Source organism: Capra hircus, chromosome 5, assembly GCF_001704415.2.
Source record: "Capra hircus breed San Clemente chromosome 5, ASM170441v1, whole genome shotgun sequence".
Taxonomy (NCBI): Eukaryota; Metazoa; Chordata; class Mammalia; order Artiodactyla; family Bovidae; genus Capra; species Capra hircus.
Window position 1 is genome coordinate 118716083 of NC_030812.1, and position 27751 is coordinate 118743833.

At 66.1% G+C, this 27751-nt stretch overlaps 2 protein-coding genes and 1 pseudogene across 3 annotated transcripts; 2 read left to right on the forward strand and 1 right to left on the reverse strand.

Moving 5' to 3' along the window:
- LOC108636123 lies at positions 225 to 13754 on the reverse strand (annotated as a pseudogene). The gene is made up of 24 exons (XR_001918147.1): positions 13549 to 13754; positions 7538 to 7623; positions 7049 to 7186; positions 6680 to 6838; positions 6485 to 6595; positions 5798 to 5903; positions 5529 to 5661; positions 5337 to 5445; positions 5120 to 5233; positions 4941 to 5018; positions 4711 to 4824; positions 4513 to 4641; positions 4333 to 4431; positions 4035 to 4239; positions 3843 to 3955; positions 2865 to 3014; positions 2503 to 2571; positions 2262 to 2426; positions 1901 to 2196; positions 1668 to 1826; positions 1514 to 1601; positions 1237 to 1444; positions 898 to 1018; positions 225 to 260 (listed from the first exon to the last, which is right to left on the reverse strand). The product of XR_001918147.1 is annotated as a myotubularin-related protein 5-like (transcript).
- ADM2 (adrenomedullin 2) lies at positions 18999 to 23151 on the forward strand. Its single transcript, XM_018048983.1, has 2 exons — positions 18999 to 19298; positions 19976 to 23151. The coding sequence occupies exons 1-2, from the start codon at positions 19189 to 19191 to the stop codon at positions 20292 to 20294; spliced, it is 429 nt and encodes a 142-aa protein (XP_017904472.1). The 5' UTR covers positions 18999 to 19188; the 3' UTR covers positions 20295 to 23151.
- MIOX (myo-inositol oxygenase) lies at positions 23454 to 26230 on the forward strand. Its single transcript, XM_018048982.1, has 10 exons — positions 23454 to 23522; positions 23970 to 24050; positions 24212 to 24292; positions 24369 to 24531; positions 24685 to 24752; positions 24881 to 24990; positions 25087 to 25154; positions 25239 to 25288; positions 25713 to 25825; positions 25958 to 26230. Exons 1-10 carry the CDS (start codon positions 23508 to 23510, stop codon positions 26064 to 26066), a joined length of 858 nt encoding a protein of 285 aa, XP_017904471.1. The 5' UTR covers positions 23454 to 23507; the 3' UTR covers positions 26067 to 26230.

A 27751-nucleotide genomic window follows, 5' to 3' on the forward strand; every position in this document is an offset into this window, starting at 1 on the left:
AATATATTGTTCTTCTTTGGCGTTTCTTTTCACCAGGTTCTCGCGGATCGGGTCCTGGGCGGCGGGAGGAGCCTTGGGCCACCCGATGAGATGAGCGGGGACACACACAGCGCGCCGGCCTGCGGACGCAGCTCCGCTACCTGAAGGTAAGGTCCCTTGTCCTTGTGGCACGGGGCGGCCGGCCGTGGGTGTGGCGCAGAACGCCAGGGTGAGTTGCGAACGTGCTACTCGATGTCGGGGGGTACCGGCAGCTTGTGCAGCTGCTTTGCGGAAGAGCTCAGGCTGTCAGACCCACCTCCTCATCAAATGCCATCTTACAGCAGCCAACTGCGTCAGACGGAGGGCCTCAGAGAATGTGACGGGCCCACGGGCCTGAGGCCCAGGCCACCCAGAAGGCAGACCCGGCCTCCGGGATCACGCCCACGCATGCATCAGCGGAAGCGCGAGGCGGTTTTAACAGGTGAGTGTGAGAGCCTCTGGCCAGATGTGTGGCCCGCGGAGAAGGTGGCTTGTCTTACCAGGGACCGTGAGAGTTCAGTCTCGCCTCTGATCTCAGAGAGCGGACTACACGCCTGAGGGAGCAACCCAAGGACACAGGCTAACGGAGATCTGATCCCAAACCACACGCAGCTGCAGACCGGACGAACCAATCTTTGTGTGCCACCCCTCCTCGCAGGGGTGTGGTTCAGGCCGGGCGTGCTCACGCAGCACCCGGACGCGGTATCTGGGCCCAGCGCATCACACACGAGACAGGAGTCGCCGACAACCAGCACTTGGCACGGGCAGGAGACCCCGCGCCGCGGCGCCCAGCCCGCTCACAGATCAGAGCCGCAGAGGCTCGGTGCCGGCGCCACGCCACCGTGCGGACGCACGAGGGGCCCGCAGACCCCTGCCCACCTGGGAAGGTGCGCAGGAGCGCAGCTGGCAGCCGTCCTGCAGGAGCTGGTCCACAGGGTCTGGACGCTGATGCGCTTCTCCTTGGTCAGCGCAGCCACCGGGAAGGAGCGGACCACCAATGCTCCCCCACTGGAACAGGCCGGGTGCAGGAGTCAGAGGGAGGGGAGGGGGTCACAAGGCGCCTCGGGGGATCAGAGCTATTGGGCAGCTGGGAAGGGATAGACACAGCCCGTCTCCACAGACCCCCCCCACCACCCTGAGGCAGGAGAGGGGAGGAGCTGAGAAAGTCCGCGCTCGCCCAGGGACGCTGGAGCAGAGGGAGGCAAGGCAGGGTGGCGCAGAGCCCGAGGCTCACCCAGGGGTCGGTGGGCTCCCGCGTGAAGATGACCCCGGTATGTGGTGAGGAACCACGGCGCCTTCGGCCGCAGCCAGCGGGGCGCCGCCTCGCGGCCCCCCGCGCCTCCTCTCGCCCGTCGGGCAACAGGTAGACACGAAGGCCGTCCAGCACACACTCCTCTCGGGCAGCAGGCGGCCGAAGCAGCTTGGGCTGTTTGGGGAGGGAAGCGGTGCCTCAGGACCAGGCCGGGTCCTGGCCCGGCCCCGCGGCGCCCCTCACCTTCTGGACTGGGGGGCAGCCTCTGCTCTCTCTGTGCACGCCTCCAGGGTCTCAATGTGCATCTGGACGAGTCTGGGGGAGAGCGGCTCTCACAACCAAAGGGCCTGGCGCCCCGCCCGCCCAAAGGGAGTGTCCCCAGGCCCAGGCCCCATACCTGGCACCATGAGCATGCAGCCCTTGAGGTGGTCGCTGGTCGACCCACTCTCTGTGCAGTACCTTTGTCCACAAAGCGGTTGAATGAAGCGGACCACAGCAGCCGCGCACATCACAGGTCTCTGCGTCCTCGAAGCCCGCTCTCTGTGTCATAGCTCTCCTTCTCGCATGCTGCCCGCCATGTCTGGCCAGGGAGGGCACAGTCGGGCCGCCAGCCCCAGCCTTGAGGCTCACGCCGCCGTCCCGCGCTCAGGCCAGCCCCACCTGTTGGTGACAAGCGCTGTTGCCTTGGCGCTCTCGAGAGCTCGCCGCAGCCCGGGCGTCCGCGAAGCAGGGGCTCTTGCTGCTGTCCAGGGCAGAAGCAGGTAGCTCATGCGGTTGGCGTAGTGGATGCCTGGCTGAAGACGGTGCTCTCCTCCTTCTGCACCAACTCCCTGCTGCTTCTCCCGGCTCAGCGTGGGGCCCAGGCGCCTCTGCTCAGACGCCACGTCCAGGGCAGAGCGCTCGTCCTGCACGGGGGCCTCCCCTGCCTGCGCGCAGGGTCACAGGTGAGCAGAGCCAAGGCCACCCACCCCCCGGCCCAGGAGCCCCACACACACGAGAAGGAGTCTCGGTCCTCAGGCAGCCTCCAGGTAAAGGGCCCGGATGTGGTCTGCACGTCCCCGCTAAGAACATGGCCTCCCAGAACTGCGGTGTGCTCCAGACCACTGTGCTCCTGCACGCAGCTGTAGGCAAACTGCGTCACCCTTGGGCTCAGCTTCTGCAGAGGCCAAGTGGGAGTCAGCGGGGGCAGGCCGGAGCGGGCAGGGGAAGCGCCTGGCCACCCCAGCACTCACCCGGCAGAAGCAGTGACCAGGGGCAGCAAGGGCAGCTGCGATGCCGTGCTCATCCAGGGAGGTGCAGTCCTGCAGCAGCCAGGGGCGTCGGGAACCCTGCCAGCGCGCCCCCACCGGCACCACCGCCAAGAGCAGCACCTCCCCGCCGTCCCTGGATTGTCTGCACCCGTCCCCAGAGCTGCCAGGAGGCTGAGGGCAGGAGGCCTCTGCACGGGGGCCTCCTAGGCCGCCCTCAGCAGCAGACCAGGGCCTCCCAGCTGCCGCGCTGCCAGAAGAGGCCCCCTTGCAGGCTGGCTGGGGAAGCCCTGCCCACCCCCGCCCTGCGGCATCCCTCGCCAGCAGACTGTGGAGCCTGGCCTCACCTGCAGACAGCAGTTCATCATGCGGACCACGAAGTCGAACTGCTGGTGGTCCAGGACGGCCCGGCTCTGCTGCGCGTGCAGGTGCAGCTCCTGGGCAAGGCAGCGGCGGGCCGCGCGCCCCTTCAGGGCCCTCAGCACAGCTGGGAGCAGCTGCGGACAGAACCACAGGGAGGAGGGCTCCAGCCTGTGGAGACCCCCACCGTGCCCTGCGGGTCTGCAGCGGGGCACGGGGAAGGCCCAGCCCAGAGGTGGGGCCGGAGCACAGGCTCTCCACTCTGAGGAGGCTGGAAGCCACTCAGGTCCGGTCTGCACCAGCCTCGGCGCTTCACTGCCCCAAAGAGACTGACGCTCCAGTGTAGCCAGCCCTGCCCACATGCGGCTCACGACTCAGCCAGCGTGCCGAGGCACTCTGAGGGAGGCGACCCCCTGGCCGGCCAGGCCCTGTGTCCAGAACAACACGTGCCAGCAGCCAGCTCAGCACCGCAGGCTCAGAAGGGCTATGCTCGGACCTCTGCTGCTACCATTCCCTCTGAAACAATCAGGAACCCAGTGAGGGGCTGGTGTGAGCACCAAGTGCCTCACGGACAACCACACAGCCACGACCCACGAGGCAGACTCAGCTGACTGTCCTGAGGCTGGAAGCGCCAGTGGACGCCACAGGGTGGAACGGTAAGTGACCTCCACCTCCTACAAATCAGAACACACAGACGCACGCACGTCTACACTGCTTCCTGTCAGAGAGAGAGAAAAACCACTGAAACCCTTAACACGTTCTGATACCTAAACGCTGAAGGAAACCCCCCTGCAGGCCACGTCCAGCTGCTCTGAGCTGGAGCGAGGGGGACCCAGACCTGGCGTCCACCTGCCCTTCTCGCCTGCCTGGCTCCCGCCAGTGGCCCATGGGGGGAGGGCCAGGGCTCCTCTGGGAGCTGCGACCCCGGCCCAGAGCAGCCACATGGAGCGCCCAGCACCCCTCACCTTCTTGGCCTCCAGCATCTTCCCCTCGAACACGTAGGAGATGCAGTTCCGGACCACCTCCAGCCGGCGCGCGCTGTTGCCATGCAGCCCGCCACTCCGCTCCACGATGGCCGCTGGGGAGCAGACAACACGCTCGCCTCTGACCTCACACCAGCTCTCAGCCACACGCACGCTCCCCTCCCGGCTACGCACTCATGGGCGGCCCTGAGGGCACAGTGGTCCTCTTCTCAGCCTTCACAGCTGGGGGCGCGCCCTGCATCTTGGCGGCGGCCTGATCCACGATCCACTGCACCATGCCCTCGTCCAGCCGGGGGAAGGGCCGGGGTGCCCGCCGCAGGTGGCTGGCCTCGCCCGGCCGCTGCACCTTGTGCATAGCCACAGCTGGGTACGGGTTCTCCTGGGGGCACACAGGCAGGGTGGGCGAGCGGCCCCGCCGGGGCGGCAAGATGGCCTTGCCAGACCAGCCCACGGCTCGCGTCGCCCGCCTTACGTTCTTGTAGAGCTGCTCGGCCAGTTCCTTGACGTGACGCAGAACTCGCTGGGGGTGGTTCTCGTCTGCCCGCATCCGAACGACTTCATGGGCCACCAGCTGGGTGCGGAGCAGAGTCAGGAGGGCTGGCTCAGGCAGGATGGGGTGGGGGGGCTCCTCCCGGCTGGGGTGGGGGCACACCTCATCAAACAGGTCCGTCGGGCGGTAGGGGACCCCGCGTTCTGACACGAAGCCTGCGAAGGCCATGCCCTCCAGCACCTTCATCAGGAAATCATCCTCCACCAGCCCGCGCTGACCCAGGAAAGCTGCCTGGGGTGCATGAAGAAGTCAGCCCTCGGGCACCCCTCTCTGCCCACCCGCGCCCTGCCTGGCACCCACCTTATGGAAGCGGATGACGGGCTCCGGGTGGATGCGGACCGTGTGCAGACACCAACGGTAGCCTTGCAGGAGCTGAGCAAAGAGCCGCAGGAAGACAGCGCGCAGCTCCTTGTCCTGGGGCACATGCGCGGCTGAGTGCCCGCCCCACCCTCCTGCCCGCCCCCACACCCCCGCCATGGTACCTCCTCCAGGACTCAGCAGCTGGGGCCCAGAGCTGCAGTGACGCCCACCTGCATCTTCAGGGAGGAAATGGACGTCGTAGGTGGAGGGAAGGCAAGATCAGCCAGCTCCAGCTCCGGATCCAGGACCTGCGGAGGCAGCAAGAACCAGGGCCGGCTGCCACACCAGCCCCAGGCCCCGGGCCCCCCGCCCACCGTGCAGCCCCACCACGGCCCCGCTTCCGCCTCACCATGCTCAGGATGCTGTGTGTCTGACTCTGCAGTGGCTCAGGCAGGGGAGGAATGTGTACACACTCGGGGACAGTCACCGTCCCGCCATCCAGATCAGCAACAATCACGTCCAGCTGTGCAGCAAAGGGACCGAGAGGTCAGGGGCCACGGGCCGCTCGGCAGGGCCCGGGGTCAGCCCGGCCCGGAGCAGCAAGACAGGCCCCGAGCAGGCCTCACCAGCTCCTGGGCCTCTGCCTGGAAGGCGGCGTTGACTCCGATGATGAAGGGCGTGGGCGTGCTGAGCACCTCCAGGAGCTGTGCCGGCAGGATGGGCACGTAGGTGAAGCTGCAACAGGCCGGGGCTCAGTGCGGCCGCCCCACGAGGGCTGGGGCAGGCAGAGGGGCCACGGGCGGCACTGAGGAAGGCACCTGTATCTGAGCGGGAACAGCAGCGCCAGGAGTCCCCGGCAGGCATCCGAGAGCCGCTGGTAGCTCCGAGACAGGAAGAGCACCTTGTGCTCGGTAAGCGCCGCGCAGAACAGAGACAGCACGTTGGTGATGCCTGAGGGGGACGCAGAACAGGGACAGCACGTTGGTGATGCCTACGGGGAGATGGGCTCAGGGGCCCGGCGTGCAGGGCAGCCTTGGCCCACTGGCCGGGCGGGCGGAGGGGGCACTGTGCGGGGGGCCAGGCTCACCCAGCTGGCGGAACAACAGGGCCACGCTGCAGCGGCTGATGGGCAGCGAGTCGCTGAGCGGGGTCTGAATGACCTGCCGGTCCCCAGCGCCCAAAGAGATGGTTCTCTGCAGAGAGAGGGGCCAGGGCTCAGCTGCTTCGACCAGACCTGCTTCAGCCCCAGGCTCCACAGCCTCAGGAGAGCCTGGGGGGCGGAGAGACCCCCAGGTGGGACTGGCAGGGATGGGCAGGGGCAGAGGCCAAGCCCGGCTTCTGCCGGCCCAAGGAGCGCTCCAGAGAAAACCTTGGGCCTCCAGCCCGGGGTGAGGATGGGGCCTAAGTGGGCAGAAGAGACAAACAGCGCGTACCGCTCCGCCCCCACCAGAGTCCCGCTGCACAGCACAGACGGGCAGAGGCAGTGAGACACACCCACACGCGGGGACACAGACGGGGCACCGACAACCAGAGACAGGCACGCCCGCGGAGCACGCGGGCAGAGCGCACAGGTGCGGGAGCAGCCAGGCGCGAGCCGGGACACGAAGCAGGCAGGGCCACAGGGGGCGGCGGCTGCCAGCGGCCCTGACACAGGGGGGCGTCCAAGGCCTGGCGCTCCACCAGGCGGGACCCCGAGGGCCTCCAGGCCCCACCCCGTGGCCTCGGACACGACGTGGGCCTGAGGCTGCAGGCAACGGCCTGCCCCTCAACTCACCTGCGAGCCCCCGGCCAAGGGGATGACGCAGGTCAGCAGGTTCCCGACCACGTTCTCCAGGCCCACGTTCAGACCCTCTACGTGGATGGTGTAAATGAGGCCGAGGCTGTTCTGCAAGGATCACAGGCTGGGGATGACGGTCCAGCCAGCGAGAGCACCCCATGGCTGACCTGGGGAGCCAGCTGCCCGCCTCACCCTGAACACCTCCACGTGGTCCAGCCGTGACACCAACACCAGCGTCTTTGGAGCAAACAGCTGGCCGGGCGGGCCAGGCGTCGGGGCGGGCAGTGCCCCCGGGCCCCCCTCATCGGCCTCCTCATCCCGCTCGGCGCCATCCTGGGCGCACGGACCTTCCTGCGGACAGAAGCCGTCTGCCAGGGTCCGCGCACATCCCCGAGCCCAGTGGGGAGGGGGCAGGGGTCCAGGCGACGCAGACGGGCCTGGCAAGCTAGAAAGTGCAGCCTCTGTGGGGTGCAGGACCAGACACTGACAGGGAGAGACGTGCATGGTGGCGGGGGCGGGGGGGGGGGCGTCCACAGCCAGAGGGTGGCCTGGCGGGCTGACCTGCGTGGGCTCCACAGGCTCCCAGAAGGTCAGGCAGGCACAGTAGTGCCGCTCAGAGTTGATGTCAGTGAGGACAGCGACGAAGAAGGTGGGCGGGTTCCGCTCAGGACACAGCTGCCACCCGCTGGGCTGGCAGAACTGGGAGAGAGGGCGGGCCACCCGTCAGCGCCTGCTGCCCCCAGCCCTCAAGGGGCCGCAGGCCAGGCCCAGCAGTGGGCTCTGCCACCCAAGTGCCTTGCCTCCCGGAGCTCAGCACCCTGCCCACAGGAGGAGGGAAGAGCCTCTGGCCGCTCCGTAGGGGCAAGGACCCTGGGATGCGGGACAGGCCCCCCATCGTGAGGCAGGGACGTGACAGGGACTCCCCACCCTCCAGGGCAGCGACGTCGCCCTGTGCCCAGCAGGGCCAGGCACTGTGGGGGCCCACAGCGTCTGCCCCGCCACCTCGGCACCCCCAGCCCTCAGCCCCACGCTCTGGGGCGCCCCACTCACCAGCTCGATACCCTGAGGGAATGGGTTGTCCTCCCAGTCCTTCTCCGGGAAGCGCTGCAGGATCTGGCCCTGGCCTTCCCCACTCCCTGAGGACAAGAGCAGGGGTCAGGGCACCGCCCGAGCCCCACAACCCCACGCGACAGGAGCCTCGAGGGTCCAAGCGGAGCCATCTCTCCCACCTGCCCTCACCTGGCAGCAGAGCAGCCCAGCTCCCAGACCTATGGTGTCCCTAAAGATGACTGTGTGAGGAGCCTGCAGCCCAGGGCCACCAGGGGCGTGGAGAGGAGCCCGGCTGTGGGTCGGGGTCTCCAAGAGCACCCGGGCCTCCCCACAGAGTAGAAACCAAGCCGACGGCCGCCAGGGGCAGGGCAGATGGACACAGGGAGGTTGGGACTGACGCCTGCACACCGCCAACAGAAACAGGTAGCCGACCGGGGCCTGCGGCAGCGCACAGCAAGCGGCCCCGCGCCCTGCAGTAACCCTCGCAAGCAGAGTCTGTGAAACTGCGGTAGTGTTACTGGCTCAGTTGCATTGACTCCTTGCAACCCCAGAGGCCGTAGCCCCGCAGGCTCCTCTGTCCAGGAGTCTCCAGGCTGGAACGCTGGAGTGGGCTGCCGCTCCCTTCTCCAGGGGATCTTCCCAACCCAGGGACTGAACCAGGGTCTCCTGCACTGCAGGCGGATTCTTTACCATCTGAATAGTTAATTCACTTTCCTCCACGGCAGAAAACACAGCATTATATATTTACTATAATCAAATAAAAAAAATTAAATGACCTGGAAATTTTAAAAAGTAAAGCTATGAGTGCCTCAAAAAAACCAACAACAGAGTGCAGGTGCCCTGGCCCAGGGGGTGGCAGCAAGGGGAGCTCAACCCGCCCACCCTCAGCCCCTGGCCCCACCCCCAAGTCAGAGCCCCCCAGCGAGCCAGCTCCAGAAGGGGAGAGCTGTTCCCGACCCCACGGGCGGCCCCAAGCTCAGGCCCTCGGCCCCCAGCCCTGCCTCCCCTCACCCGCCAGCCCGACAAAGGTCTCACACCGATGTGGGTGCCCGAGAAGGAACACCTGTGCCTACGGCCCCCAACTGCTGCGTGTTCCTGCTGCCTCAGAGGCAGACAGGACCAGCAAAGGTCCCAGAAGAAGGCCAGAGAGGGGTGGGGCTGGCAGGAAGGACAGGAAGGCTTTCCTGAGCCCTGAAGCTGGTGGGCACAGCTCTGCCCCCTGCCCACATGGGCCACCACGCACACCCACCGTGCACACACCACACGGCTGTGTGCAGCCCTGGGCCCCCTGGACTGGGGGAAGGGCATGTCCCTGCACCCCCAGCCTCCAAGCTCCCACGTGTTCCCCAGAGACCCCCTCCAGGCACAAGGGACTGTTTCCAGCCCAGCCCACATGGGCAGGGCCAGCTGGAGACCCCTCCCTCCTGCCCACCCTCCACGGAGCCAAATCTGGAGGCGTGATGCGGGCCCAGTCAGGGAACCACTCTCCTCACAGAACTACAGGAGGATGAACAGGGGTCTCTGACCCAGCAAGGCAGCAGCTCAAGCAGGAAAGACAAAACCCCTCCACCTTCACGTCCCACCCTCAAGCAGGTCCCGCCGTCCGCTCAGACCAGCCTCGACTGCCGCCCAAGGCGGCAGAGGAGCAGGGGCAGAGGGAGGGCGGGAAAGCCGAAGCGTGCAGCCCCTGCGGGCTTGCAAGACACGGGCCCAGAAGCCTCAGACACAGCTGGGGCCTGGACCCGAGGGCGCTGGCAAACAGACCCCAGCAGCCCCCAGGAGCCCAGAGGGCAGGCGATCGGGGCTGCAGTCTCGAGCCCACCACCCTCCAGGAAGAAGGCCGGCAGCAGGTAGGTGGCTGCTGGCTGGGGAGGGAGCAGAGCTGTGACACTGACTCACAAAACCTCAGCTTCCTGCTGCCCTCCCCTCCCCCACTGACACCGACCGAGGTGGCAGACAAGCCAGGGCGGGGAGAACAGGTGCCTGTTGCCGCCACACCCAGACACACAGACACAGACACACACCCCGGGCCCTCCAGGCCCACCCTGAGGGCTGCCCTCAACAAGCCCAGGCTCGCGGGCCCTGCACGGGGCTCCTCCCCATCCACGCCCCCAGAGCCAGCCTGTGTGCAGCCCCAAACCGCACCCAGGGCTCACCCAGTTCTTGCCACGAGGCAACAGGAGGAGGGGGTGCGCGGGTGAGGACAGCAGCCCCTGCCACCCCCACCCCCCCGCCCCGCATCCCCCAGCGTGGGGGCAGGCGGCCTGCAGAGGGCGCTCCCCACGCCCCCTCCCCGGGCAGAAGGCAGAGGAACCGGCCACTGGCCCCCCATCATGCAGAGCATCAACTCCCGGAGCAGGCTCTGCCTCCAGAGGGCAGGCTTTCCTAGACTCAGAGCCCTCCCCTGCACTGACGGAGGTGAGGGCCAGCGGGGGCTGGGGCGCCGGCGGAGCGGTGAGCAGACCCCCACCAGCTCCTCCAGCCCCAAACCTGGCCCTCAGGCCTCAGCCCAACGACCATCACCTCCTCAAGCCAGCTCTCTGAACCCTGCCCACGAACAGGGGCTGCGGTGGGACCCAGGAATCTCCCACCCCCCAGCCACTGCCTTCTGGGGTTCCTGGGGCACCTGCCAGCCAGAGAGGCCTCCAAGAAGCTCCATCCTGCACCCGCGGCCCTCAGGCTAACCAGCCTCGGCCGCTCCTCCCACCCCCACGGGCAGACTGGCTCCTGGGGGGACGTGCGGGCAGCTTCCTGAGCCCCAAACACACCGGGCGCGCCACGGGCCTCCCCGATGCCCTCCCCCTCTTCTGAGACCCCAGCCCACACCTCCACTCTGTGCCAACAGGGGCCCAGGTGCAGCACGGCTGCAGGCCTGCATTCTGGGGATGGAGGGTATTTGCCACGTTGCCCAGCACCCTCACCAACCCCAGTTCCTGAGGCCAGGGACGGGACCTCGAGCAGCGGAAGCTCCTGCCCCACCTCGGGTAGACAGAAGGGAGGCGCCCCTCCCACCCGTGACAGCGGGGCCCCGCAGGCCTGGGGGGGGGCGGCCCGGAGGAAGGACACAGGCCCCCGGGGACACAGGCAGTGCAGTGCTTCCTCCTGCAGCCAACCCCGCGGGGGGGACACAGAGCGCGCGTCTGCCATCCCCAGCAACGCCGGCACCAGTGCCAGGCTCCGATGCCCGGGCCAGCCCAGGCCAGCAAGTGCTGGGGGCAGAGGCGACGGAAGGGTGGCAGCCTGCTTGGCCACCCCCCCCACTCAGAGCTCATGCCCAGAGACCAGCCCGGCCGTCGGAAGGACAGCACCCTCCTGCTGGTCCACACCCCAGACCTCAACACAGGGCCCCCCACCACTCCCCCGAGGCCACAGCGCAGGACTCGGCAGAGGGGCCGCAGCCTCTCCAACCTGCCGGTCAGACAAGCCTGGCTCTGACCCGAGGCTTTGGACCCTTTGGGCTCCCAGCCCCGGCCAGCCCAAACAGCTCCGACCTGCTCCAGAAGAGGGGCAGGGCCATGGGTGGGGAGAGGTGACCAGCTCAGCGCAGTCAGGAGTGAGGCCAGGGCTGGAGAGCCCTCTCCTCAGACAAGACCACCATGGCCAGGAAATGGGCATGGGGGGGCTCTCTGGCCCCCATGATGTCCCCAGAGCTGGGCCAGGTTGTAAAACATGCTAAACCTAGGTCCTCAGTGAGGAGCGCCCCCAACTCATCAGCAGAGGAGCCTGCAGCCTCTGAGATGAATGGAAAGGTCCCACCCCAGCCCCTCCCTGCCCTGCTACCGAGAGCCTGCTGTCAGGTAGCCCCACAAAACCAGGATACTCCCTCAGGCAAGGAAGATGTCCAGGTGCCAGGCAGGGACAAGGCCCCACCATGCCTGCCCTCTCCACTGAACCCAAAGGCCCCATGGCCCTGGGCTCGAGGCCGAGGCCTGCCAGCAGGCAGGGGCCCTCCAGCTCCAGCAAAGGCGCCCACTGCCACGAGCGTCCACACATGTGCGGCTCGGTGTTAACAAGACACCTGTCACTTCCTGGAGCTTCCTGTGTGAGCGTGGCATGTGTGCATCACCCCCCCCCCAACCCCGTGCTCACGGCAGCTGGCGGGGAGGCCTCTGTGACTCACCCCGCCACCAGAAGAGGAGACAGCGGCGCAGGGGCCGAAAGACTGGCCCGAGGTCACAGAGGCACCGAGAGGCCAGGCCGGGGCCTCAGGCTGCACGCCTCTGCTGCAGCCTGGGGGCTGGCTCCTCACAGGCTGGACCAGTCCTGCCAAGGAAGGCCCTGAGGCGAGGTGGCCAGCCAGCAGGTGGCCAGCTCCAATCCCAGAAGGTAGCGGTTAGGGGGTTCCACGGCCCCCAGCCCTACTGCAGGGGACATCTTAAGACTCACTCTTTCCCGTCACTCAAGGTGACAGGCACTGTGGCACCAACCTTCTCCCCTGTCCCGCTCAGAGGCCACACACTCCGCAGGTGCCCACCGCCTGCGTGGCTCCAGCCAGCTTGTCGTGGAGCCCACCGAGGCTGCCTCTCCTCTCCCTGACACGCACTCCAGCTGCCGCCACCATCAGCATGCCTCCCCCCACTTCTGCCTCCTCAGCCTCCCCGCACAGCCTGTGGCGACCTCAGCCCCCAAGCCCACACTGCTTATGCAGTCCTGGGACCCTCATGCTGGGGCCGCACCTCACCCAGCCCGGTCGGCCCAGACCCTGCGCACCCCCTGCCGCAGGTGGCACAGCCTTCTCGCTGCCCCACCCCACGTGTCCTGGAGAAGACAGCTCTCCGTCTGGCCTGTGGGGCACTCACAGCCTCCACGTGCAGGCTGCACGCGAGGACGGCTGGTCCGGGCCCAGAACGCCATCCCTGACACTGAGGGTGTCAGGCGGACAGGACGGGTAGAGGCCCGCTGTGTGAGAGGGAGTGAGGAGGGTGGGGTCCAGCAGGCGCAGGCTCCAGGAGAGGCAAGGCAAGGAGGGCGACAGCGGCAGCCAGGGCGTCAAGAAGCAGGGTAGAATGGGGGTCTTGACCCCACCCTCAGGCTCCAGGCTCAGCCCCAACCTGACCACACAGCCGTCCCCACCACCCCAAAGCCGCGCCTGCCCTCCTGCAGCTGGGGTCTGAGCCGCAGCGAGGCTCTGGGCGAGCAGGGCGCGGGTCCCACTCCGTCTGTAGTGGCTCAGACCAGGCGCTCAGCCTCTGCCCGGACTGCAGTGTACGGATGGGGGCGACGACGGAGCCCTCCGCAGGCTGCCGGGAGGAGGAAGCGCACTCGTGCACGCAGGGGCAGAGCAGGGCCTGGCACACCGAGTGCGCTCCCCGACGCCGACGTCTCCACGGCCGGTGCTGATGTCATCGTCAGGCTTTTTCCTACCCCCTGGGCTGGAGGGTTCTCAGACACAGGTGGTGATCCGAGACACGGAGCCCCCGGCCACGGGCACCAGGCCGCGCTCTCACCCAGGCTTGGCGGGCAGGCCCCTGGCCAGGAACACTCTTCTCTTTCCTCCCCACAGTTCTTGCCGATGTCCTCCGAATTCCGGCTCAAACGCCGCCTCTCCAAGAAGCAGTCCCTGAGCCCCAACCCTGTCTGCACGCCCCCCAGCCTCCTGGGCCTGAGACACGGCACAGGGGCCACAGGCTCCAGGCCAGCGGCCCCGGGGGTCAGAGAAGGGGCTTGCAGCTGACTGAGCGGCCCGTGCCCCTGGAAGCAGAGCCGTCCGGCGGTCGGCCCCCGCGAAGGGAGCCCGTCCCACCCATCTGGGAGGCGCAGGCCGAGCCGCCCGGGGCCCTCCCGCCTGCCGGCGACGCCGAGGCGCGGCCGGGCCGCCTCTGCCCTGACGGCGGCCGGCGAGCGCGGCCCGCCCCGTCACGCCGCGCGGCCCACGTCGGGGAGGCCGGCCCCCGTGACCCCCGACCCCGGGTGGCAGGCCCGGCGCAGCGAGTGCCCGGCGGGCCCGGGGCCGCCCCGCCGCCCCTTCCCGGCCCCCGGCCCTCGGCCCGCGGCCGCGCGCCGGCACTCACCGCGCGGGTGCGGCCCGAACGCCACCAGCACGAAGTAGTCCGCGAGCCGCGCCATGGCGAGGGGCGCGGGCGGGCTCCGCGGCTCGGGCACGAGAGGGCGGCGCGCTCATGGCCCGGCCCCGGCCCCGGCCCGCGCGCCCCGGACGCTCCGGGGTAGGTTTGCGGCGGCCGCCAGGCTTTGCGCCGCCATCTTCCCAGCCCGCCGGCCCGCCCGGCCGCGCCGTGCGCCTGCGCGCCCTCGCCCCGCCCCTGGAGGGCGTGGCCCAGAGCGGGGCGCCCTCATTGGGCCTCGCCCCGGGTGGGAGGAGCCCGAAGAGGCGCACCCTTATTGGGCCGCGTACCAAGGGGCGGGGCTCCGCTTCTCCCCGCCCCCAGGCGGTGACAGGGACGGCGGCTCCGGGTCGCAGGCCCGGTCGGCCCGGGTGGGAGCGCGCCCCGCGGCCGCGGCGCCCTCGCAGGTCGTGGGGTCTCGGGTCCTGCCCCGGGCGCTCTCAGTCTCGGGTCCGCGCGGCTCCCAGGGTCTCCCCGCCCGCGCTGTCAGCCCGGAGGAAGACTGGAAGGCGCAGTCCTGCGCACGGGCCTCCGGGACTGGGAGGGGCCCTGGGACGTCCCGGACGCCGCCATCCTGGCAAGGGAGGGGGCCCAGTCAGGCCTGCCCTTGGGGTTTCCTGCCTGAGGAGGGCTCTGGCCCCATTCGGGAGCCCGGTCTCAGTGAGGCGAAACGCTTAACATCAGTTCAGTTCAGTTCAGTCGCTAAGTGTCCGACTCTGCGACCCCATGAATCGCAGCACGCCAGGCCTCCCTGTCCATCACCATCTCCCGCAGTTCACTCAGACACACGTCCATCGAGTCAGTGATGCCATCCAGCCATCTCATCCTCTGTCGTCCCCTTCTCCTCCTGCCCCCAATCCCTCCCAGCATCAGAGTCTTTTCCAATGAGTCAGCTGTTCGCATGAGGTGGCCAAAGTACTGGAGTTTCAGCTTTAGCATCATTCCTTCCAAAGAAATCCCAGGGCTGATCTTCTTCAGAACAGCGCGCCGCACACCCTGCTGTGAAAAGCAGGGAGCAGGCTGCCCTGCTGAGGTTCCCAGCAGTGCCTCCCACCCTCGGGCCCTGCATGCCACACGGATGGGCAGGAGGGACTCAGGGTCTCGGGCAGACACTAGGAGAGGCGTCACGCGGTGGGGGGAGCCTCGGGGCTGCCGCTGACTCGCTGGGACGGGGAGCTCGTTTCTGGATGAGTGTGGCACTTTAAGAACCTGTGAAGGAGCAGACTGCTGACGGTCCTGCCCGCCCTCACAAGTGGGAGCCCCGAAAACCCAAGCCAGAGAGGGCTGAAAGAGGAGACCACTGGGCCCCCGCCCTGCCCCGGGCACAGGCCTGTCACAGCCTCTTCACAGCTGCTGTTGAGTCCTGGGATGAAAACCCCTCCTTTCTGCCCCGGCTGTCTGAAGTTGGTTTTTCTCACTTCTATCCCAAAAGGTCCTGGCCACCACTGCCACGCCACTGAGCTCTTGCATGGGCAGGCAGCGTCCCTGGCAAGCCCTCTGGCCTGGCCCCTGAGCCCAGGACAGGCTCTCCTGCAGAGACGGTGGGGACCCTGCCCCCTTTATTCCCCCACCCTCGGGCCCTGTTGCAAGGAGCCCACTCCCTGAGCCGTCTCAGAGGCACTTTAGGGTCAAGGGTAGGGTTAGGGTCACTTCCAGAGCATGATACCCCTGCTCAGCTTTCTTGCTAGCACCCTGTACCTGTCCCCCTCTGGGTGCTTCCTCCCTTCCTGAGGGTCTGCGCCTCCCCACCCGCAGTAGGCGCACCCTCTCGTTTTGGGGCCCCTTGGCTCCCTTTCCGTCCTTTCACCCCCACCTAGCATGGCTCCAGTGCCCGTCACCCTGCCAACACCCTCGCCCCCACCTCCCCGACTGTCTTCACTGTACCCAGCTGGCAAATCCCAGCCACGCACAGTCCTGCCCACCCGTCTCCTCCAGCCTGTAGCAGCAGCTGGTGCAGAGTGACCCCGCACCGTGACACCCCGGCCCCAGCTGCAGGTCACTGCTCTCCCTGCCGCCCAGCTAGCCCACATCTGGCCAGCGCGCTTCACTCTGCAGCTTCCTCAAGCCTCTGGCACCCCCTCCAGTGTCGCAGAGATGGCCCTGCTGGCCTCCTTCACAGAGTAAACAGACCTGCGTCACCCCAAGTCTGGCCCTCACCCCCCGCCGTCCCCCCGGCCGCAGTTACACAGAGGCTCGGCCCCTCCTGCCCCCTACCCTCCTCTGGCTGTTTGCTGTTGGTGCCCCTGCCTCATCTTTCCCTCTCTAGGATCCTCACCATCAGGATCAAGCTCAGTCTTTCCCACCTTGAGACACTCAGACAAAACCTCACTAGACGCGTCTACGCAGCCAAAGCCGCCCTGGCTTTTCCTGCCCCATGGACACTCTCCAAAGCATGCCTCCGCGGCCGCCAGCACGCCGCCGCCTGCAGTTCCCTGGGCTGTGTCTTGTTTGTCTCCACGGCCAAGCAGTGCTCGGGTGGCCAGCCTGCCATCCCCAGAAGTGGCTCTGCACTGAGCACCATGGGGGAGGCCTGTGGGTTTCCCCTGGGGGAGTGGCACACGCACAGTCACGGACGAGAAGCACCAGGGGCTGTGCCCCGCAGAGGCAGCGGGGTCACAGGGGTCTCTGACCCAGTCTGCAGCCGTGGGGTGAACTAAGCTCCCAGGCTGCACCCTGATGCCAGAGGACACCTGCCCAGGGGCTGTGGGGGAAACAGGCCTTCGGTGGCAGCAAGTGTTTCGAGAGGAAGAATGCAGACGGACACTGCTGAGGCTTTCCTCTGCCTGATGTAGACTGGGAATTTTTATTTCTTTTTCCTTTATTTAGTAAAAAAAAAAAAAAAAAAGGGGGACTTCGGTGGTGGTGCAGTAGATAAGAATCCACCTGCTAAAGCAGGGGGTACAGGTTCGATCCCCGGTCTGTGAATATTCCACACGCGGAGGAGCAACTAAGCCCACGCGCCACACCACTGAGCCCGACGGCCGCAGTGATGAGGCCGCTGAGCCGGGAGCCTGTGCTCCGCAACCAGAGAGACCGCCGCAGGGAGGACGAGCCTCGGCTGCGCGGCTAGACAAAGCCCGCTTGCAGCCACAGAGACCCGGAGCAACCAAAAGTAATGAGTAAATTGAGAAGCTTTTGAAAAATAAGTAAAGTAAATTTAAGAAATTAAGAAAAAATTTGGGGTCACACCACACAGCTTGTGGGATCTTGGTTCCCCAAGCAGGGATCAAACCCACACCCCTGGCACTGGAAGCGAGGAGTCTTAAGCGCTGGCCCGCCAGGAGACACACCAATTCTCCTTTGTTGGTGGGTGAGGGATGTGGTCACTTGCGTTTTGGAAGGATGGTCCTGGCGGCACGGAGCACAGCGCACTGCAGGGGGTGGGGAGGCTGGCCCGCCCCAGGGCCTCTGCCTGTCCCCCTCCCACTCCAGGTTCTGTCCTCTCTCTGCACCGTCTGAGAGTGATGCCCAGCACCCTCCCACCTCCCACAGACGTGCCAGTTCCAAAACTCCCCAGATGGCGCTCCAGTTCTGCCTTCTCTTCAGCCCCCGGCCCGGGACACTGGAGGCCAGCCAGACATCCCTGCCCGCAGGTCCCCCAGGTAGCCGACCCCTCCCCCACTCTCCCCTCGTCTGCCCCCCACCCCTGCTCTGCGTCTCTGACCCACCCACCCCCCCACTGCATCCTTCCTGCCCATGCTTCAGACTGACTGCCCTGCTGAAGCCCACTTTTCTAACAGAAATGTGATCACATCACCCGCCCTCCTTCCGGTAAAAATAAACAAATAGAAACAAGAATACCTGCTGCTGCTTCCTTACCTGCCTCAGGACAGAAACCCAGCTTTGTAACGCGGCGGGGGCCCCCACTTGTTAATCTATTCATCCAGCTAGTGTTTGTTGAGCTCCCATGGCCTGTGCAGAAGGAGGCAGGGAGAGTGACCAGGACACTCATGATGACCTCACAGCGTGAGCAAGACTGGGGTGGTAAGACAGAAGAGGAAACACAGACGAAGATGCACGGGAGATCAAAAATGTCTGGGGCATGATGGGATAACCGTCCCCGCTCAGACGGACAAAGGGGTGAGGAGCCCTGGCCCCAAGGCCATCATCAGCTGGCGGTGCGTCAGCCTTGTGGAGAGCAGTTTGGCTCCACCTGTCAACACAAACACGGACTCACCTTTAGCCAGAATCCCCATGCCTGCAAATATATCCTGTAGGGACACATCCTTGAGCTCACGAAGCAGGGCACTTGCTCTTGGAAAGCCTGGAAATCACCTAATTGTCCCCCAGTGAAGTCACAGGCACCTCCTTGTCAGCGTGGGCTCAGGCATGGGAAAGTGTGGCAGCCTCTCTGCTTGTGGTCATTACTGGTCAGCTGCTAAGCCGTGTCTGTCTTTTGTGACCTCATGGACTGTAACACGCCAGGCTCCTCTGTTGCCCACTCTCTCCAGGAGTTTGTAAAGATTCATGTCCATCAAGTCTGTGGTGCTGTGTAAACATCTCATCCTCTGTTGTCCCCTTGTCTTCCAGTCTTCAGTCTTTCTCAGCATCAGGGTCTTTTGCAGCACGTCAGGTCTTCGCATCAGGTAGCCACAGCACTGGAGCTTCAGCTGAAGCTCTATGTTTCCAGATGTTTTTGCCTGCATATGGACATGTGTGCGTATATAAGGCACACGCACAGGACACAGACCCCCCCAAAAACGCACAGACGAGAAAGTAAAACAGCAGCACCCATCCTGGCCTGGGAAAGGGATCCACAGTGGGTGGCAATTAAGAGTCCTTGCCTATTTAACTTCCTTGCAGAAACCATTTAATATTTCAGTAATGGGAGGAAACGTGTGGAAGTCGCTCAGTCGTGTCTGATGCCCTGGACTATATGGCCCACCGAATTCTCCAGGCCAGAATACTGGAGTGGGTAGCCCTTCTCTTCTCCAGGGGATCTTCCCAACCCAGGGATCGAGCCCAGATCTCCCACATTGTAGGCGGATTCTTTACTGTCGGAGTCAGCGGGGAAGCCCCCAGGGGGCGTGGGTGGAGATTTCAGGAACAGAGCTGCTGCGCGCTCACTGAGGAGGGGATCTCAGAATCTCCTCTGGCTGGCCTCCGCCTCCCACTGGCTCAGAAATCTGGGGGCAAGCCCCAGGGCGGTGGGCGGGATCCACCCTGCGACCACACCCCGCAGCACCCTCTCCTTCACCCTGGACAGTTCGGCCCCTCCAGGCCCAGGGACAGGGTCTCCCATCGGAAGGTGGCGGAGGCGACGCTGGCTTTGGGGGTCCCCGGCCCGCCGCCCCGTCTCCAGAAGCGGCCCCAGTAGGGGTCCGGGTGGGGAGGGCCGGGACCCCGCCCAGCCGGCGCGTCCGGCTCCGCCCCCCTGGGAGACTATTTAGCCCGGGAGGGGCTGGGGCTCTGGCACCTGCAAGACTCTGGGCACAAAGTGACGAGGAGGCGCCCGCACCACCTGCCGGAGACCCTCGCCAACTGACCGACCGGCTCCAGTCTACGCCCCGAGGTGCCCGCGGAAGCATTGCGGGCCTGGGGCCGCCCCCCACACCTGCCCGGCTCGCCGCCCCCTCCGGCCCCGCCCGCATGGCCCGGCTCCTGACGGTCACCCTCGGTTGCATCAGCCTCCTCTACCTACAGCTCCCAGGCGCGCTGTCCCTCGGCCTGGCCCGGAGCCGACCGCCCACGCGACACAGGTGAGCAGGTCTCAGACCACCCTGGCTGCCGGGGCAGGAAATCAGATGCTCCGGAAGGCCCCACCCCGCCGCCGCCCCAGGACCGCGAACTGGGGGAAACCCGCTTCGACTGCTAGGGCTCACATGCTAAATCCAGCCCCAGGCCCTGGGCACCCCCCGCAGGGCAGACGGCTCCTTTTTCTTTGCTTGCTCATCTAAGGCATGCCCACTGCCCCACTGGCAGAGCAGACCCCTCAGAAGGAGGGTCAGCTGTGGGAGAGGAGGTTAAGGGGCTTCCCACACCTGCCCACCTTCCCCCACCCCAAGGGAAGGGAGTAACTTAGTCCTGAGCAGAGTAGCCCAGGGAAGTCAGGCAGCTGCTTGCCCGGCCCTTGAATGGGCTGCTGAGATGGCTGAGGGCCAGAACCCCAGCCCTGAGCTCAGTGGGCTTCCCCTGGCCTGCTGGCCCACGGCGTGGGGGCTGTGGGCTTCCCCTGGCCTGCTGGCCCATGGCATGGGGGCTGTGGGCTTCCCCTGGCCTGCTGGCCCATGGCGTGGGGGCTGTGGGCTTCCCCTGGCCTGCTGGCCAGTGACTTGGGGGCTGTGGGCTTCCCCTGGCCTGCTCCAGGCTGTGGAAAGCTGTGGGCTTCCCTGAAAGGCTGGACCACTGGGTTTACTTCCTCCATCTCCCTGTGCAGGGAGCCCCCAGCCCGGACACCTGCCAGTGGCTCGCAGCCTCGGCACCCTGCAGCCCTTCCCGCGGTCTGGAAGCTGCACCAGGCCCTCCAGCCCAAGAAGAGTGCCAGCCTGGCCCCTGCCAGGGGTCAGCCTCTCCGCAATGGCCCCCGCCGACACTTGGGTCCCCGCAGGCCTAGAGCCCAGCTCCTGCGTGTGGGCTGTGCGCTGGGTACCTGCCAGGTGCAGAACCTCAGCCACCGCCTGTGGCAGCTCGTCGGGTCGGCCGGCCCCCGGGACTCGGTCCCCGTGGACCCCAGCAGTCCCCACAGCTATGGCTGAGCTGGGGGGCAGGGCTGTCCCAGCTGGGATGCTGCACCACATCCCCAGGGCTGCAGCTGAGCCCCCAGCCCAGTGCGCCTGCAGAGAGAAGCCCTTCGAAGGGCAGTGCAGGCACCAGCGAACACCCCTGCCCCACTCTCCCCCGTCACGTTCTGCAGCAGCCAGCCTCCAATCACTGTGGACTTAGAGGCCCACGTGGGGGCCCAGCAGGGTCTGATCACCCAGGGGCTCTGCACTGAGAGAGGGTAACACTTGGGGGTCGGGGCTGAGAGGAGGCGGCTGGCAACATTAGATGCCAGAACAGGGCACAGAGGAGAGGGTCTGCCCGAGGACATGGGGCAGGCGTCGGGGACCTGAGCACACCAGGCCTCCTCTGGGCTGCGGGAGAGAGGGACTCTGGGTTGGCCACTCGTCCTGACATGGTAGGGTTAGGGCTGGGCTGTTCTGCTCCAGGTGGGTCCAGGGTAGCAACAGAGACCTCTGCCTACACTCCCTGAGGGCAGCTGGGGAGAGGGTGGAGGGGTCCTGGAGCTAGGCAGAGCAGGGTGGGAGTGGGGTGGGGGTGGCAGTTCTCCCAGAATTGCCTGGAAGAACCTTAGCTCCAGGTGCGTAGGGGTGGCCGACCAAGGGCCAGGGCTCCACAGCCCACAGGGGCTCCCTGAGCGCCCCCTGCTCAGCGCGGGGACCCAGTGGGACCAGGCCCCAGCTATCAGTGGACAAGTCAGCCAGAGGCGGAGTCTGGAGTGGGCAGGTTGGCGGCTGGGGGAGGAGTTACATGCTGGGAGCTAGGGCCTTCTGTCCCGGCGCCTGGGTCTAGGGGCTCAGAAGGGCGATCTCCCTGATTCAGCAGGCCTTTCGTGCAGCACTTAATTTGTCGACGTTTTGCCGCGTCAGCCTTTCAGCCACCAAGTGAAGGGAGCACCACCAACTTCCAGCCAGGGAGCAGGGCCGGGCCTGTGGGCACAGCAGTGCCCACCCACAGATCTTGAGCTGGACGCCCCACGGGTGGGCGCTCCCCATCCTCGTGCTGACTCCTCTGGCTCGTGGCTCCTCTCCCCTCCGCCAGGCCACGGGAGGTCAGCCCGGGCTGGTCCCTGCCCGGCTCAGGGGGTGGACGGAGGGCAGCCACCGCAGCTTGGATGCCGTGCGGAGGCCGGAATAGGCGCTTGCCGGGGCTGGAGAGGCCTGTGGTCACTGAGGGGTGTCGGAAGAGCGGGCAGGGAGGGTGGGCCGTGAGGGCCAGACGGGCTCCGGGATGAGGAAGAGGAGGCCCCAGGAAGGCTGGGTCGGGGAGTTAGGAGCTCAGCTGGGCAAAGCCCCCCGAGGCCCCGGCCCTGGGCAAAGTCCCCGCGGTGCAGTGCCCGGTGCTCGCCGGGAGGGGGCACGGCCCCACACGGCGCCTCCATGAGGCAACACCGCCTGCCAGGCGGCCCCCAGGGCTGTGGTGCCCGGCGTCCCCCCAGGTGCTCCCTGAGCCTCGGGCCCCCAGGGCTGTGGTGCCCGGCGCCCCCCCAGGTGCTCCCTGAGCCTCGGGCCCCCAGGGCTATGGTGCCCGGCGCCCCCCCAGGTGCTCCCTGAGCCAGGCGGCCCCCAGGGCCGTGGTGCCCAGCATCCCCCACCAGGTGCTCCCTGAGCCAGGCAGCCCCCGCCAGGTGCTCCCTGAGCCAGGCAGCCCCCCAGGTGCTCCCTGAGCCAGGCGGCCCCCCAGGTGCTCCCTGAGCCTTGGGCCGTTTTCCTTGGGTCGCCTGTCACGGTCACAGCATCACACTGGTGTCCATATGGCCTCCAAGCTCCAGGCCATGTCCCGGCCACCTGTCCGATCGCCTGCTTCGAGACCTGGGGGACGCCCGCCGGGACCCCACCCACCCCCTCCCGCTGCTCCCGCTCCGGCCAGAGCCTCTCGGTCCTGTCCTGTCTCCCGCCCTCAACCAGCCCCACCAGCCGGCCCTTTGTTCCTTCCCTCAGTCCAAGCGACCAACCTGCTTTGGGGTGATGGGTCCAGTCTCCCCCCTGGCGTCCCCTCTCCATCCCTGAAGCAAATATTTGCAGAGCACTTGTAGAAACAGTGAATAAAACATCAGCCCCCACCCAGAGACTGACACGTCCGTGGAGGAGCGGAGGACTGACCTCAGGAGCACAGAGAACAAGGGATGCCTGGCCGCAGAGTGCTGGAGGCGCCGCGGCTCACAGGGCTGAGAGCACTCCGCCGTTTTAAACGGGGTGCCAAGCACCCCCAGCTGACTCTCAGGAGGGCAGGAGGAGCCGCGTGGAGAACCCCTGGCCCACTGCCCTCTCCTGGCCCAGACTGCACCCTGGCCTCAGCCCTCTCTGATGACACCGTCATCAGCTCCAGGCTGTGAGGCCCTGCTGTGTGTCCTGCCGAGCCTGGCCCTTGAGTGACCCGGGCCGTGAGTTCATTTCTGCCCTGACTGGAGATGCAGCCTCAGCCTCAGAGCCTGGCAAAGATCCTCTGAGCCTCTCTGAGCCATGAGCCTCACCCAGTGTTAGCAAGAATCCCACCCTGGAGAGAATCCTGTCAAGTCGGTTTAGCAAGGCTGCCCCTTCCCTTGACCCCTGCCCAGTCCCCCACCCCCACCCCAGGGCTGCGAAACCCCAGCTGACCTTGCTGTATTCCAGCAGACCATGTGAACATCTCTCCCATCTCACAATCATGAATGAAGTCTTCATCCCTTCTGAACGAGTGTCAAAGGGCACTTCTCTGGAGCTCTCATGGTTAAGGACCCTGGCGGAGAACCAAGACCCCACGCGCCATCGAGCACCTAGCCGGGACACTGCAACTGCTGAGCCCTGCAGCCAAGACCCCGCTTGGCCAAATAAATAAATATTCTGTCAAAAATGTCAAAATAGCGTTTTCTGAAACAAGCCCCGCCCCGTCCCACTCCCAGGTGCCTGGGGAAGATAGGGAGCTGGGAGGGGCAGCGTCCTGGAGGAGTTTAAAGCTCCTGGCAGGGGTGGGAGTCTGGCGACCTCAACCTCCGGGGCAGGTTAGTTGCTGCAGGGACGTGGAGGTTGGCTGGGGGCGGGGGGAGGGGGTGCTATGCTGACACATTAACTCTCAGAGGCCAGCAGGAGGGTGGATGGTCACTCATTACCGAGGGCCAAGGCCAAGGGGCTGGGTGGTGTCCGGTCACTTATGTAACCTGTGGGCATATATACGGGCACGAGGGCCCGTGGAGCTGTGCCTCTCTCAGGATGAAGGTGGCTGCGGTGAGTACCCCCGGCCCACGCAGACTGCGTGCTCAGGGAAAGCAGGGCAACCCCGTGCCCCGCGCCCAGAGGGTTTCTGCCGGCCCACTCATCTGGGTCAAAGGGCTCCCTCCCGGCCGTGGTCTATCTAGGGCAGAGGTCACGGGCCCAAACGCTGGGTTCCCTGTGGACCTGCGTCCTGAGAAGGAGACTCTGGTGCGGGTGCTGTGTAGCCACGGCCAAGCATCACCCTCGGAGCAGACATCCCCAGCATCCGCTCAGCAGATAAGGACTCAGGGCCGGAAGTCTTGACTCGGGCTCGCCAAGGCCACGCGCCGGTGCCCTGGGGTGCCCACCGCCTCTCTGCCGCTCCACATCCAACAGTCCCGGCCCCCATGGGGTGTCCTCCCTTCCTCTTGGAGCTGACTTCCTGGTGAAATGGGTTCACCCTCCTCCCCACCCTACCAGGACCCAGACCCTCCCCTGGTCTCCCAGCATGACATGGAGCCAGAAGCAGCCAAAGACAAGGACAGCTTCCGAAACTACACGGTGAGGACCGCTCCCCGGCCCCACCTCTCCTGCCCTGGCCCCTCACACAGCTCCAGGGGCCACCCTGTCCACAGCTTGGGGCCTGGGAGAGGCAGGCAGTGGCCCCCTGGGTGTCAAGGGCAGGGGTTGGCGGGCTGCCTGGCTGACCCTCTGGCTTGCAGTCTGGCCCGCTTCTGGACCGTGTTTTTGCCACCTACAAGCTTATGCACACTCGGCAGACTGTGGACTTCGTCAGGAGGAAGGTAGGTGGCCGACTCCTAAACGAAGGCCCTGAGGGCTGACCCTGGGACCACACTGACCTCTCCCTTCCTGGCCCAGCATGCCCAGTTCGGGGGCTTCTCCTATAAGAGGATGACTGTCATGGAGGCTGTGGACATGCTGGACGGGCTGGTGGATGAGTCAGACCCCGACGTGGACTTCCCCAACTCCTTCCATGCCTTCCAGACGGCTGAGGGCATCCGGAAGGCCCATCCAGACAAGGGTGTGCTCCCCACCTGCCCTGACGGGTGCTGGGGAAGGAGGGTTGGTCTGGCCCTCTCCCAGTAGGCCCTGCGTCCCCCCACAGCCCCAGATCTGTGCCTCTGCCCCGGCCCCTGCACCCCACTAGCCTGCCCTGTCCCTCCCTCTCCTTCAGACTGGTTCCACCTCGTCGGGCTCCTGCACGACCTGGGGAAGGTCCTGGCTCTGGCAGGGGAGCCCCAGGTGAGGAGAGGGGTGGAGGGCGGTCAGCAGGGCAGGGCCCGGGGCAGTCTCCGCTCCAGGCTCTGGACACCCACTTGGGGGTCAGGCCAGTTACGTCCACCCAAGGCTGCCCATCCATCCGTCCCCAGTGGGCAGTCGTCGGAGACACCTTCCCAGTCGGCTGCCGTCCCCAGGCCTCTGTGGTCTTCCGTGACTGCACCTTCCAGGCCAACCCTGACCTCCAGCACCCCCTGTACAGGTGCGGCTCCCTTGCCCTCCCTCGCCGTGGTCCCCCTCCCTCCTCCCCCTTCCGGGTCCTGCTCCTGAGCCCCTCCCCTTCCGTCCCCCCTTGCAGCACGGAGCTTGGCATGTACCAGCCTCACTGTGGGCTCGAGAACGTCCTCATGTCCTGGGGCCATGACGGTGAGGCCGGTTGGGGGCGGGGACGGCGGGGACCATCTGGAGCTGCCCCTCTGGGTGCCCGTGGTGACCCGCCCTCTCCCACAGAGTACATGTACCGGATGATGAAGTTCAACAAATTCGCCCTCCCACCGGAGGTAGGAGGGGGGTGGGGACCGAGCCAAGGTCTAGCCCCGCACCGCCCTGCCCGCCGCGCCCCCTGCCACGCCCCGCCTGCCGCCCACCAGCCCGGCCCGCCGCGCCCTCAGCCCCGCCCACCGCCCACCAGCCCCGCCCACCGCCCACCAGCCCCGCCCACCGCCCTCCACCCCGTCCGGTCCGCAGTCCCCGCAGTCCCCGCAGTCCCCGCAGCCCCGCACCGCTCGCCGCCCCCCAGCCCCACCCGCCAGCCCCGTTGCCGCCCCCACTCCAGCCCCGCCCCGCCCGCGGTCCCCACGCCCCGCCCACCGCCCTCCAGCCCCGCCCGGCCCGGCGTCCCCAGCCCCGCCCCGCCGCCCCTCATGGCCAGCCCCGCCCGGCCCGCCGCCCCCCAGCCCGGAGCCTGAGGCCTGGCCCCCGCAGGCCTTCTACATCGTCCGGTTCCACTCCTTTTACCCCTGGCACAAGTTCGGCGACTACCAGCAGCTGTGCAACGAGCAGGACCTGGCCATGCTGCCCTGGGTGCAGGAATTCAAGTACGGTCACAGCCACGGTCGTGCCCGGGAGGGGGGCGGCTCGGGGGGCTTCACGGGCCGGTACGGTCACGGTCACGGTCGTGCCTGGGGGGGCGGTTCGGGGGCTTCACGGCCACCGTCCCTGTGCTGCAGCAAGTTCGACCTCTACACCAAGAGCTCCAGCCTGCCGGACGTCGCCGCGCTGCGGCCGTACTACCAGGGGCTCGTTGACAAGTACTGTCCTGGCGTCCTGTGCTGGTGACCGCCCGCCCACCCCCTCACCCGCTGGGTGTCCCGGGCGCAGCCACTGTCCGGAACACTGTCGACCGCCGCAGCCCTTCCGGAGGTCCCCACGGGCCCACCTGCACGGCCTGCCCGGCTGGCCCCTCTCCCTGCTGGCAATAAAGACCCTGAAGCGGCTCGAGACCGAGGCGTGTTGTGGTGGGGCACCCACTGGGGTACCAGTCTGGAGGTGGGGGACCCCTGCTCTGGGCTCAGTCTCCCTAAAGAAAACAAAAACATCTGCTGGCTAGAACACACTACAGGAAACCCCGTGGTAAACGCACAGGCTGACCGTGATGAACGCGACCCCTGAGGAGACCCCCAGGCGCAGCCCTCTCCTTGGCCAAGTGTGCGCCCTCACGCGGCAGCGCTGCGAAAAGCTGCCCATTTCTCTGGGGACTTCCCGTCAGGATTTTGCTGATTGCACCCTCTTGGGATCTTTTCATGTTTTCCTTGGTATTTCTTGCTAACTGATAACTGAGCGGAGGCTGAATCAGATTCACGTTTGACTTAGGGGCCAGAGTACTCTAGAGGTGGGGGCTTTCGGAGAACACCGCTGTCCTCAGCATGGTCAGCTGGCCGCGTGGTGGTCTCGGGTCTGAGAATGCCCTCCACAGGATGGAGGGAGACTCACCCCAGAGACCAGGAGCTCCCCGCCCAGTTTGGTTAGTGCCTATGCAGGAAGGGGAAGTACGTGCTCCCACCTTTCTCTTAATCAGTCTGTAAGAGCTGCTTCCGCAGCATCCTTCGAACACAATCAAGTTGTCTGTTGTGTATCAAGAACACACAGATTCAGCGGGTTTGAGCTTCCATGCGCTGTCATCCTTCCTCGTGCTCAGACAGGGCTGGGGAGGGGCTCTGCAGCGGGCTCCTGGGCCCTTCCGATGATCGAAGTTGGTCTCTGGGATGGGACGTTACATCCTGGTGAAACAGGATGCCCAGACTCTGTTTTTTTTATTTTTTATTTTATTATTTTTTTTTTTTTTACATAGTGAAAACTTTTATATTTGAAATTACCAGACTCTGTTAATTTCCTGTGTCTGCTGTAACAAACTGCCATAAACTGGGTGACTTGTTGAAAAGAACATGGTTCTTCTCAAGTACTGGAAGGCAGAAGCCTGAGGTCACGGTGTCCGCAGTGCCTCCTCCAGGGCATCTGTTCCCAGGTGGTGGCCAGCACCCGCGGCTCGTGGCTGGCCGAGTCTTCTCCGCCTTCACACTGCTGCCTCTCCGTGAGCCGCTCCGCCCCTCTCCATAAAGGCGCTTGTGACAGCACTCAGTGGGCGCCCAGATGATCTGGGACGACCCCCTCCTCTCACGGCCCGTGATTATAGCCACAGGGTGCTTTTTCCAAGTGAGGCTATGCACACGTTTCACAAGTCGGATGTAGACCACTTTGCGGGGCCGTTTCCAGTGGAACCGGCCCTTTCGCCAGGAACTTTGGGAGTGGGAAAGTGGAGTTTCAAACGCACGTGCTGTGGGCTGAAGACCCAGTCACTTCTTGAACGTCCATGGGTTGTGACCGTGGAGGTGGCGCTGCCCCCTGCCTCCCTGCCCCGCTGCCCAGTGAGACCCCCCCGTCCCGCTCAAAGCCCTCCTGAGCACTGCAGCCCAGCTGCGCCCTGGCAGCAGGACAGGACCGGCCAAGCGTGGCCAGAGGCTTTG